The sequence below is a fragment of the Telmatherina bonti genome (assembly GCF_933228915.1).
Source record: "Telmatherina bonti genome assembly, chromosome: 16".
Taxonomy (NCBI): Eukaryota; Metazoa; Chordata; class Actinopteri; order Atheriniformes; family Telmatherinidae; genus Telmatherina; species Telmatherina bonti.
The window spans coordinates 19207919-19220418 of NC_136614.1; the positions used below are offsets into that span (position 1 = coordinate 19207919).

Genomic DNA, 12500 nt, shown 5'->3' on the forward strand with positions numbered 1-12500 from the left:
GTGTGTGTGTGTGTATATATATATATATGTGTGTGTGTGTGTATATATATATATATATATATATATATATGTGTGTGTGTGTGTGTATATATATATATATATATATATATATATATATATATATATATATATATATGTGTGTGTGTGTGTATATATATATATATATATATATATATATATATATGTGTGTGTGTGTGTGTATATATATATATATATATATATATATATATATATATGTGTATGTATATATATATATATGTGTGTATGTATGTATGTATATATATATATATGTGTGTATGTATGTATGTATATGTGAATATGTGAATAAAAATAAGGTTGTCTACCAAACAGCAGGTGGTGCCCTTGAGGACAACAAAAGAACCTAAAAATTAAAAAAAATCAGTAGTGAAAGTAAAGTTTTTGTAAAATGATTTTGGTGTTTTGTTTTATTTGATTTTTACCTCCCCCTACCAGGACACATATATGTGGAGATGGGATTGAGAGGAAAGTAAGAAGAGGGATTTAGTTCTGAGATAACAGTATCCAATGTAGGCTAAGAAAACACTGAACAGAGCTCAGGAGACACACTTAATAACCCGTAACTGGTTCTGCTCTGCAGACCACCTTTTGCCATTAGTGGATCAGACCACCCAGTCGCTGGACAGCAACATATACAAGATACAACCACAAATTATTCACCAGCACCATGGTAAAGACATGCATTTTAGTCTTTCATCGCTCTTTTAATGACCTTTCCACTGAGATGGATTACTCTGATTGCATCTATGAGCAGAACATTTAGCTTGCCAGTTAGCGCACAGCAAAGAAAGAACTTCACTACACACATATATACACAGCATCAATTTATTATCAGCACTGTCCTAAGTGAGCTGTCCTGCAACTTCTGTTTCAGTAATCCCTCTGCCCAGGCTGCTTCCTGCAAAGGAAGAGGGTGTGACAGCCTCAACACAAATATTTACCCAGACTCCCCTGGGCTCACCTGTGTTTCATCTGTCAGCACCACTGTTGTTGGGCATGCTTACTTTTGATGGCTTTCCCCCCCCCCCCCCCCCCTCTTATAATTGCTGCACCTACAGAGTTTGCTTGACTTTTTCAATTTGCATGTATTTTCTTAACCTGCAGCACGCATTGCTGTGTGTTTGGATCTTTGTTGCCTTTGCATGACCACTCTTCTTTGGCTCAACCAACGTGTGTAATGAGCCCAATCCATCATCCACAAACAGTGTTAAAGGAGAAGGCTCTGATCTCGCTTTCCCCTCTCCTCTTTTTCCACTGTCAGATCTGAAACGCATGACCAGGCTATTTGAAGTTGACCAGGAATTTGGAAATAATCTGGGAACATCACTTGGCCTGTGGAAAAGCTGAAACACAGAGATGTGGTTGTTTACACTCTGCATTGTCTGAAGCAATCGCTTCCTACTGCGGGGCAGCGTCAGGTTATGTTTAGCGTGTGGGAAAAGACTGCTTAAGGAGGTTAATGGTTAACACATGAAGGTTTCAAGTTAGCACTTGTTATGTCTGATGCTTGGGAAGGAGTGAACCTTCAGGTGTGTGCATGCACTGATGTGAACGCTCTCCATTGTTGATCTCACTGAGCCTGAGTGTGATGAGTGAGCAGGTCAAGCCAGGTCAGATCTTTGACCCCTTGGCTAATAAAGCATCACCTTACATATTACTGCCAATAGTCAACAAATTCTAAACATGACCTCCTGGTGTGACCCCTCCACCCTCATATTCCCTATCAGCACCAGTCTGCCCAAATACAACATTTCTATTGTTTCATTTTAAAAGACAAAGCCCTTGATCAAAGTATCGGCCAGTTTCATCCCATTACAGTTTGTCTGTTTGCCCCCTCCTTCCTGCAGTACCAAATGTCTTCACTACCATTCTAAATCAAATTACTTGCAGGAATTTATCTGCTCCAGTGCCAATCAATAATGACTGCAATTTCTCAATGGAGGTTCCGAAATCTGCAAATGAAGACATAGCTGATGCACTGAGACTAGCAACTGTGCCTTTGTCGACTGTGTAAGGCTGACTCACAGTCAAGCAAAAACTAGTCAATCTTTGCCCAAATGCCATGTATACTATGGTAATTTACCAGATCACAGACTTTGGGGATCAGATGATGGCATGCTGCAATTGCCAACCTTTCAAGTAGTCAGTCAGATGCCCTGTATTAGTGGGACTGTTAGCTTTTTTTGCATTTTTAAAAAATATGCTCTAACTCTACTTGCGTCTTGTAACCTGATTAAGAAAAGTGGTATGTAAATAATACTTCAGTATGCATTGTGATTTATTATAAGTTGATTTGTTAATGTGTTTTTCTCTTTCTGATTCCCACCATTTATGTAAAGAAAGAGTTTAATAGTTTGCAGCTCAGACCTTTGTGGGATAAAAACAATGATGATAACAAATAAATGAAATGGTACTCGGAATAAAAACAAAAATGATGTGGATTGAACTCCCAAGTATCGTTTCCTTCCAGCAGTGTCAAGCCAGATACAGAGACAGAAACCTGAAGGCAGTTTTATTTAGGTACAAAGAGAGGGTCGGGGGAAGGGTGGGGTTGTGTGTGTGTGTGTAAGTGTGTAAGTGTGCAATTGTTTTTTTGTTGTAAAGCACTTTGTAAAACAGCTGGACAAAAAGTGCTATATAAATGGTTTGATTTGAAATGCTGTGAAAAAGGTTGTTTGAGATGAAATATTGATCTAGAATCTACGCCTGTTAAAGTCAGCTTAGTGCTTTTCTGTGTGTTGTAACACCTTTACTACCCAGTTACACACTGTGGCCTGGTACAAAATCATCCAATAAACTGTCGCCTTCTTCTCCTGAACAACTATCCCACATGTGCATGGCTCAGCATTTGAATAATTGGTGCGTGTCTGCTCACTGTTCCTTGTGTGTGACTGTGTTTTTGGGATGGACTAGTTGGCAGTTGTCTGCAGCAGCAGATACAATTACAGCTTAACTCATCTATGAAGGAGACAGACAAGCAGCAGACACTTAAAAAAACGGAGCAGAGAAACAGAGGATTGTGTGTGCTTACTACCACCCTAAATATAGTGGTGCCACCTTAACTGTATCACAAGACTGACACTAAGATTAATGGTACACAGGGTGATAACTTATCAGTAATCAGTTTACCGATTTAGGTCATGAAGTTTTTGTTTTCACCGGCCGACATCCTGAAATCCAAAGACGTTTTTTTCTTTTCTTTATGCAAATAATTCTGCTTTGCATCCCATGCCCTATAGAAATGCAGAAGTCCTTTTGTATTTGTAACAATGGAAAAGCTTCCAGTTCTGTTCCTCCGAGAGTTTAAAGTCTGTAAATGCAGTCATGTTCCAACAAGAAAATGTTTGGACTGAACAGAATATATAATCGGCTGGAATTGTTATTCTGCTCTTCTGCTGCATGACAAAATAAAAATAATCCAAAAGCCACATGCAGAAAGACAACAGACAGTCCCCTCCCTGCTTCTTCCAGCTGATGGTCCGGCCATCTTTCTCTCTGCCTCTCTTTTTGCAAACCCCGAGGCTGATGTTTAATCCCCACCATATCGGTGCTCCTCACCAACGGCAGCGATGGAGGCAGCGATTAAACCTGCAGAGTTAAATCCTCCTGAGCAGATGCTTTTTAACATGGGTTTGTGTTAAACTCGTCTCTCTCAGCAACTGTTTGGCTATTGAAGCACTTTTTACAAACACAACAAAACATAATGGTCTGCATTATCTCCTCGTCAAGCTGTTTATACAAAACAACAAGACAGGAATCAGGCTTTTAGGTTTAAAAAGCTTCAGACAGTTTGAGTTGTTTAGCAGGACTGTTTTTTTTTTTTTAAATTTCCTCAACACATTAATCTGATTATAAAAAAATATTCTATAACATGAAGTCAATGACGAGTTGCCAAACCAAGTTAAACACAGTTCTCTTAACTCTCATTCGAGTCAAGAGAAGGCAGTATTGTGGCTCATCAAGTATTTGATTTGAAACGGGTGCAATTAAAGTAACATAGTAAGCTCTTACAGTGTCACTTACACTGGGAATTACTTGCTTAGTGGGTGGAGTTGTTGATGGAACATCACGCAGCTTAATTGCTGTCTTACTTTAATCCCTGAGTTTTAGTATTTTTGAAAATTTTTTGTGATTCTGTGCAAAGTAGAGCCCAACAAAGTCTGACAGCTTTAGAGGTAGAACCAAGCTTTTTCACAGGTGTGCAGGTGAAGTTATTTCCAGTCCCTCTAACCTTGATGCTCTCCATCTTTGTTTTGCAGGATTACTTTGACTGTATCAGCAACCAGTCTCGACTGGCCTTGAGCTCCGAGGATAAAGGTTCACTTTTCGGCAACATCCGGGAAATCTACCATTTTAACAGGTACAAAATGTACACAAAACTGTACACTTGTGCATGAGCAGTAACCTTGAGCTGGAAGTTAGTTTGAGGAAAACCAAACTTTTGACAAAAAATTGATCTGAGTGAACTCTATTGCAAAAACATCCATCTTTAAGATATAGCCCAAAATATTTGACATGTCTCCATATTATGTATTCCCCTTTAAGATCTTGAACTGTGGCCAAAAAAAACCCCTCTAAGTTTTTAAAGGTGTTATTCAAGTTTGCAGTTTTAAAACTTCCTTTAACTGCACAAGCGAAGTTAAGCCTGATTTTACCAACTCAAAAATCTGCATTCATCAGTCCCAGACTCTCGTCTCTCTGGCTCCACTATGTCCAGCTGACAGAAAAACTGGACTGAGCCACCTGTTGATTTCCAGGAAGGGCTTTGTTGTAGCCGTCAGGTGTGTTTTTGTTTCCTCAGCACTGTTCTAAACTGCAGGCTTCTGAATTAAGCATCATTTGTGGTGGTCTGGAGACGCAGACACTTCTCTCCCATCAATTCGTTTCTCAGCTGCTGCTTACAGACAAACTGGCTTGTAAAGGGAAGCATAAAGGCAGTTAAAAGCGGTGACCTCATGCTTTAGCCATGAAACAATAACCTCAACACGGGCCGTTTTCCACTGTGTGCATTTAGACACACATACACAGCTACACATGGGAGCTGGCTGTTTTGAATTCATGGAAGTTTCTTATTTGTTCATTGTCAGGTGCCCTAAGACCTCATTTTTGTGCTGAGGGTGACTCTTCATTCTGAAATTCACAGCAATTGTTTAAGAATTATTCATCTAATTTGTGTAACCTTGGAAGAGGAGAAAGGTTTACATGTGTGTTAAAGTCCTTTGAATGCATGTATCATCTGAAATGTCTGCTTTCTGTTAACTGTTTCAGGAATCTTCTTCATGATCTTGAGAAGTGCAACACAGACCCTGTGGCCATCGCAGAGTGCTTTGTTTCCAAGGTAAAGATGATCATATCTTTGCCATACCTTTTTTTCTTTTTTTTTTTTTTTTTCATTTTTAGCTATTTTTCAGGAAGACAAGTAAAAACATTTATTCAGGCTATTTTATACAAAGAGTGTTTTTTCTACAGTTTCACTCTTCCAGCATGGACTTTCCTCCTCTGCTTGTTGAAACATGTCCCTAAAGTAACTCTGGACCCCATGTACAAGCAATTTTATGGAGAAAGATTCATACAGAATTAACAAGAGGTCCTGCTAATATAAAACTTGCTTCCAAAAACTGGATGAGGACACTAAATGTTTATGGAGCATGGTAGCATTCTTTTGGTAATGCGAATGTAAGTTTCATGTTTAGCAGGAGGGCAGAACAGTGGCTACGGTTCCATGATGTTTTTTAATTCTGAATTAATAATTTGGAATTAAACCATTCGGAATCAACGTATTCTCCTACGAGTTTTACATGAAAATGATTCCGAATGAACGTTTACATAAAACACGTCCTTACTTAACTCCTCTTTAGAGCTGCGGGTTGGGAAGGCTTCTGATTGGACAGAGGGTGCACTTGACATATGACGTATACCGGAAATATACAAAGTTGGCTCCCTGCTTCTCGTCTTTTCAGTTGTAACTTGTAAAAACTACATAATAAGTACCAGTTTCGCCGTTATTTTTATTATAAATTCAAAGTACCAGCTCAAAACGTGCATATTACCTCACTTTTTGCAGCAACTGAGAAGGAAAAGAAAGATAGACCAAAAACAACCGCATCATCGGGATAGGACAAGATAACGATCATGCGCAGAACAACCGGAATTAACTTAGAGCGAAATTAAGGTTTATATGACAGAGGAATTAAATAGATCAGAATTAAAATGCGAATAAACCAGCCACTTACATCTGAATTAAGTTTAATTCTGAATAGAAATTTGCATTAGGAATTAAGTGTTTACATGGTCATTTTTCATCCGTTTAAAGCAGAATTAACTTTTATTTGCAATTAAAGAGGAATTAAAACTCCCATGTAAGTGCATGGATGGTCATTTTTTATCAGTTTAAAGTGAAATTAAGTTTTATTATTGACATTAAACAGAAATTAAAACTCCCATGTAAACGTAGCAAATAATGACCCTAAAGGAATTTTAAGCACCCTCCAAAAGTGCATTGACAGCAGGGGATAATAGTAGTGCTTCATCAAGAAATAAACTGCATTCAGCAACTTCAAGGAACACAGTTCTTTATGTCTGTGTGTTTCAGCTGTAATTCCACTCCCACTCTTCATTTGTCCATACCCACAAAATGATTGTGTGATCATGTCCCATGATAATGTGTTGCATTCCAGCACTTCCTCCTAAACACTTTACATTCCCCCCCACCCCGCCCCCGGCAGTACTGCAATTACACCAAAACCACAGAGCAACTGTCTGACCACTGAGGAAGAAAAAAAAAAAGTCAGTCGGCGTCATAGAATGTCTAAATACGGCTGCTGTTGTTGAGACAAACTGGTTTTATGGGAGCACACATCGCTACTGCATAATTACCAGAGATCCGCAAACAAACAAGCACATTGACATCTTGTAAGCAGCTGATTAATGGTACAATTGATCAAAAAAAAGTTGTCACATGGAGGGGAAAAAGCCTTTTGGTCATGTTGTGGTTGCAGGTAATCAGGTGCACTCTCTACTGGATTTTAGTTTACACCATCAATTTCTTTGACTAGTTTTTTGCAGCCTCAGTGTTCATTAGAAAAGCTAAATGTCCTTATAAAAATTATGCTCTTGAAGTAGCTACACTCCTGTTGTGCTGTATCTGGGAGTTAAAACTTGAGCTTTGCTTAGTGCAGAGTTGTGGAATTTGAATAAAGTAGAGTTTATCCTTTAAGAAGGACAGTGATTTTTAGCGATAATGATCATTACATAACATGATCTGTAAACATCCCAAATGTTAGCCAGAGGCTCATTTCCATCTGTTGTGCCTGGAGTGATTCACTCCCTACAACAAAGTGAGAAGGTCTGGAAGTTTTAGATCCTGGTTTTCACAGCATGACACATTTCTGACAGTGAAGGAAATGTGATTTTGTCTTGAAATTCTTTCCTCTGATAACCTTCCTCACGTGAGACTGTACTTGCAGTGTAGATGTCAACTAAAGACATTAGTAGTATTCTTCCTTTAATCACACAATCTCCTTTGTGTAGGGCCCCAATGCAGCGTGTGTTCTGACTTTTATTTAATTGTACTATTTAGTCGTAGTCTGAGGATCAGCGAGTTAGGAGGCCTCTGGCCAAATAGATCACATTTAACCAGCATTGCACATCCAATTGTGTATTTATTTAGAAATCAATAATCAATTGAAAGCAACAGATCTCATCAGCCTTTGACCCTTACTGTGCCAATCATCACACCTTTGCCGACCGATGGTGTCTGACAAAACAACTATAATCGTTTTGTAAGTTTATCAACCAATATACGATTCAAAGAAGCATTTAAACATTAAACCACATACTGTAAGTAAGGTTTTAAGTCTGTAGTTGTTCATGTTTGTTGTTTTCATCTTGTGGAACTGAAGAAAATAAGTGAGTGATGGATCTGACTTAAGAGCTTAAGAAATTTCAGCATGTCCTACATCACCCATCTTAATCCAGAGGGGACTATTAGTTACTAAATTAACTGAATCCATAATCAGCTTCTCAGGGAATTATCTATTATGAGCCTTTTTTCCAGGGTTTTCTATAAAACAGAACTTCTTTTTATGACTTCAGGCCATTGGCCAGTTGGTAGAATTATGAATCAAAGATTTCCTTATTGGCCTCACTTGTTGGACTGCGAGTTAATTTTTTTTCATAGTCTGAAGCAAAAATATATGAATTCTCTTCGAGTATTTCAGTTTGATATAATTTTTGCACCACATCCTGCCACTCCTACTTAAACCAGTGTTTCAAGAACAGTATTGTGATATTTCCATGAATTCGTTTGATATGGAGACACAGCATCAATGCACTCCAACATTTCGAAGGCTCTTCTCGTCTCAGCAGGCAAAAATAACATCCCAACGCAATGTTTTGTTTTTTGTTTTTTTTAAGACGAGTCTAATTTTAAATCACCTCTCAGATAATTGGCTCTTCATCCTCATGTTCTCCTCTGTTTGAGTACATCTCACTGTGTTGTACATCGTTAAGCCTTTAAAGTGTTTTATGAGTTGCTACATGCTGACTGCAGCACAGAGTTCAATTACACCAGGAGATAAAATGTTTTTTTCTCCTTCCCATGATTTACCATGTTCAGTGCCTATCTGCTGACTCATTGTGGACTCAACAAATCAGCACACCAGCAAACCCTGCTGCTTTATTAGCTAGTTATTAAAGTGATGAGTAGGCTGCGATCCAGCTTGAACAGTTTGCTTTTTTTTCTGCAGTGATGAGTTGCCACAGCTCCAAAAAGAAGACCTATTTCCTTATAATTTGTAAACCAGTACCCTAGAGAAGGATATGTTTTATTTTCTCCTTCTACAGCAGCTGCTCAGACTTTAAACCTCTCAAATGCAGAATTGGGATATGATGATTATATGATTCAACATAGCCTGTGTATATATTTCTAAAAGGGAAGTATATTATAGATGGGAGTTATTTCAAGGTCTTCTGGTTTCCTGGTTGGGTTCAAAGAGTGTGCACATGTATTTGATTGTGTGCACAAATTTCTATTCCATAGAACCATTTATGTCCTTTGTGGTTTTCTGTCTTTGGTATAGGATTATTAAGAGTGTGCATTAGGAGTGTGTGCCATCAGAAATCGATGGTAGCACATCTGGTAGTGTTTAGGCTCGGTCTGTGGTGGCAGACTGCTGGAGACGATGAGGAGGAAGAAAACTCTCCTCTTCAATTTAGGACGGTTCCCACGGAGCACCTCAGGCTAAACAGTTCATGAGAGTCTGTGTATATATGCACTTGTGTTAGTATATTTTGATGGGATATATTATATGTATGAAGCTTGTTTAGAGCCCTTGAGTGCATGTTAGCTGTAGGTCACATATTGCTAGCGGTTTCTGAAAGCCCATGTGCTCTGCATGTATGCTGCAGGACAGAGCTCAGTCATCTGTCTTTCATGTTTATGATGTCGCTTCTTGAAAGCTGTCTGCATCCTGTGAACCCCCCCTCTCTCCAAACTACTGTTTATGGACACAAATAGAGTTCAGTTAAACTCTCATTATGCAACAGCAAGCAGATCATCTTGATGTCTCCATGGAAGGGATGTTTAAGAGGGCTGATTTGAGGAAAATCGCCTTAAATGATCAATGAAAAGAAGGATCTGACCAAATATAAGGATGAGACCAAAGAAGTCCATTCCAGCTTTGATGAGTCACGTTGTCTTTTGATGTCTTTTGATGTTCAGAAAGGTATGCAAGGTGGGAAAATGTCTTAGTTAAAGGGGCGGCGATGAGGAATGAAGGGATATTTAATCCAAGTGCTCAGGGCTGTTGGGATAAACGGAGAATTAAAGGCCACGGTTCAGCTAATCATAAGCTGTGGAGATGAAGTTCAATTAGGATCAGTGAGTGGAGGAGAGTGGATGCCTTGTCTGTGGGCTCAAAGTGTGTAGAGCTGTAAACATGAAAATAACCAGCCAGTCTTCAAAGCTGGCTTGAGCCGCTACAGATAAAGTAAAACCAGGGACACGCAGGGCAAATTGATCTAGTTAAATCTTGACCTTAAAAGGAACCTGTTTGATGCAAGGCAAGTGGGTCACAACTAATAATTCATTCATCGTCTTATTTTTCCATGTATTCCGTTTTTTATTGATTCTTCTATTATGTCCAAATCTATTAGTAGCTTCCTGGTTGTGTTTCAATGTCAAATCTTTGTAGGAGTTTATGATTATTGATTGTCTTTCCTGTTGTGTGGAAAGACAGTAAACCTGCTGCTGCAGACCTCTTGGCAGTGAGTCAGCTTTTCCTCTAAGATCTAAAAGACTTTAAACACTCTTTATGATACTTTTCATTATTGTTGGTATAATTACAGATAACCAAAATGCAACAAAATCAAACAGAATGCTGCCTCTGATTAAACTTACTGTTTACAGATGCATGTTAAGATGAGATGAGGTACTCTTGGTCTTGCCTGTATGATAACATTTTGGTCATTTTAAGAAAAAATAGCATCACTTTGAATATACTTTGGTCCTGTTTTTTTTATGTGTGCCATTAACTGATGTGTTCCTGTTGTTCACAGAGTGAAGAGTTCCACATTTATACCCAGTACTGCACCAACTATCCACGGTAAGAAAGCGTCATCTTTGAGGGTTTATTTCTGTGACACTGATTATTCTCCTCAGTGGTTTACTGTACAATAGTTGCGTATCCCGTCCTGATCTCATCTCCACATGCCGTCTTCCCAGCATCTCACATAACTTCATTGTGTGCTACCTTTCTCTCCACCTCTTGACAAGGTGTATGAAGGCCTCCTCAGCAGGAGTCAAAGTGTCTACCGTCAGTTGTGCCTCAGGGTCCGTCTTTCTCCCCTTGCGCTTCTTGCTCCAGTTTTTTTTTCCCTCCATTCTTTTATTCCTGCAGGTTACACGCTGACAGACGGGCTATTGAAGTTGTCACCTTATCGTAACAAACACTGTTAATGTTTTATTCTGCTTTGTGCGCTTGCTGTGGTGCCATGGGACACCTGTATAGAATATTGTGGGGGTTTTCTTGTGTCAGTGTGTACATTGTGTGCAATTAAATCAGGCTGAAACGTGAGGCTTGTCTTCATTTTGTGATGCATTGCACCTGCCCAGCACACCTTCTCCTCAGGCTGTCATTCTCCTTCCAGCGTTTTATAATGAAAACTGCAAAAATATTTAAGCATTAATAACTTTTCAAACGCTGATTTTGTGCATGTGAAGGGCACTGTTATATTTTTGCGATAGACCCTCTCCCACATCTACACCACAGCTGGTGACCCCTACTGAGGTCACACACGACACATACACACACACACACACACACACACACACACACAAGGAAGCTTGCACATAAATGCACACTCAGAGACTGTAGATGCATCATGGTCACAGCGAGCTCTAAGGTCGGGTTTCCTCCAGAACAATGTAAGGCCTGTGTGGAGCCGCACTGGAATTTAGACATGCAGACATGCACATGTGCACACTTGGACACACACATATTACGGAGAAGAATGAAACAAGTTCACAACTGTCTTTTTCTGTCTTTTTCCACTGTTCACACACACACACACACACACACACACACAGTCTCAATAGTTGATAAAAAAAAAAAAAAAAAGCTTTTTATTCCTCAGCAGGCCACACTGCAAACAAGCTCAGCTGAGCAGTAAATCTGTTTCTTACAAGCCTGTAAATTGCTGCTGTTTTACTAGAATGTGTTGGAAAATTCAATTAGTGCTGGCTCTGCTAGAAATGCATGCATCAGTCAAGCAGGACCTGAAGCTCAGGTTGAAATGGAGCTTGATGATCTACACCTATATTCCAGTGTGTTTAATTAGGAGTCTGTTGTCCAAGCCGGGGAATTATTAACACTGTAAAATGAACTTTATTTGCAGATGTAAAAGGTTTTTGATATTATGCACCAAACTGGAATACTGTTTTGCACGTATTTAAAATAACTTTAAATTTTGAAAATTTGACCACACTGGAGTTTCTAAACTGATGCCAATGAATTCCTGGAAATCGTATAAATAATCACTTGAAAAATCATTCTTTCCTTTTAAATAATTCATTAATTTAATGCTCATGCTACTACCAAAATTTTTTTTCCCTTTTTTTTTTTTTTTTTTTTTTTTTTTAAAAGATAAGTAAGGCAGCGCCCACGTTACAGCTCGCACTTTTCATTGCTGTCAAATAATGATTTACTACCCATCCATCACATTTTATTTGTCGTGTTTTGTCTGTACAGGTCAGTGGCTGTGCTCACAGAATGCATGAGGAACAAGGCGTTGGCCAAGTTTTTCCGCGAGCGCCAGGAATCTCTGAGGCACTCCTTGCCCCTGGGCTCCTACCTGCTCAAGCCAGTGCAGCGGATCCTCAAGTACCACCTCTTGTTGCATGTACGTTTGTCTGCCGGCTGACTTCAAAACATGCTCAAACTGACACACAAAAAAAAAACACC

The 12500-nt window shown here is 39.1% G+C and overlaps 1 protein-coding gene across 2 annotated transcripts in view; it reads left to right on the plus strand.

The window, feature by feature from the left end:
- The window catches only part of LOC306767662 (pleckstrin homology domain-containing family G member 1), a 41619-nt gene that overhangs the window by 20251 nt on the left and 8868 nt on the right, over positions 1 to 12500 (plus strand). For both annotated transcript variants that reach the window (XM_079255741.1, XM_079255740.1), the window contains exons 3-6: positions 4299 to 4399; positions 5308 to 5377; positions 10597 to 10643; positions 12288 to 12438. In XM_079255741.1, the coding sequence (XP_079111867.1) occupies positions 4299 to 4399; positions 5308 to 5377; positions 10597 to 10643; positions 12288 to 12438 (369 nt within the window). The remainder of the gene's footprint in view (positions 1 to 4298; positions 4400 to 5307; positions 5378 to 10596; positions 10644 to 12287; positions 12439 to 12500) is intronic.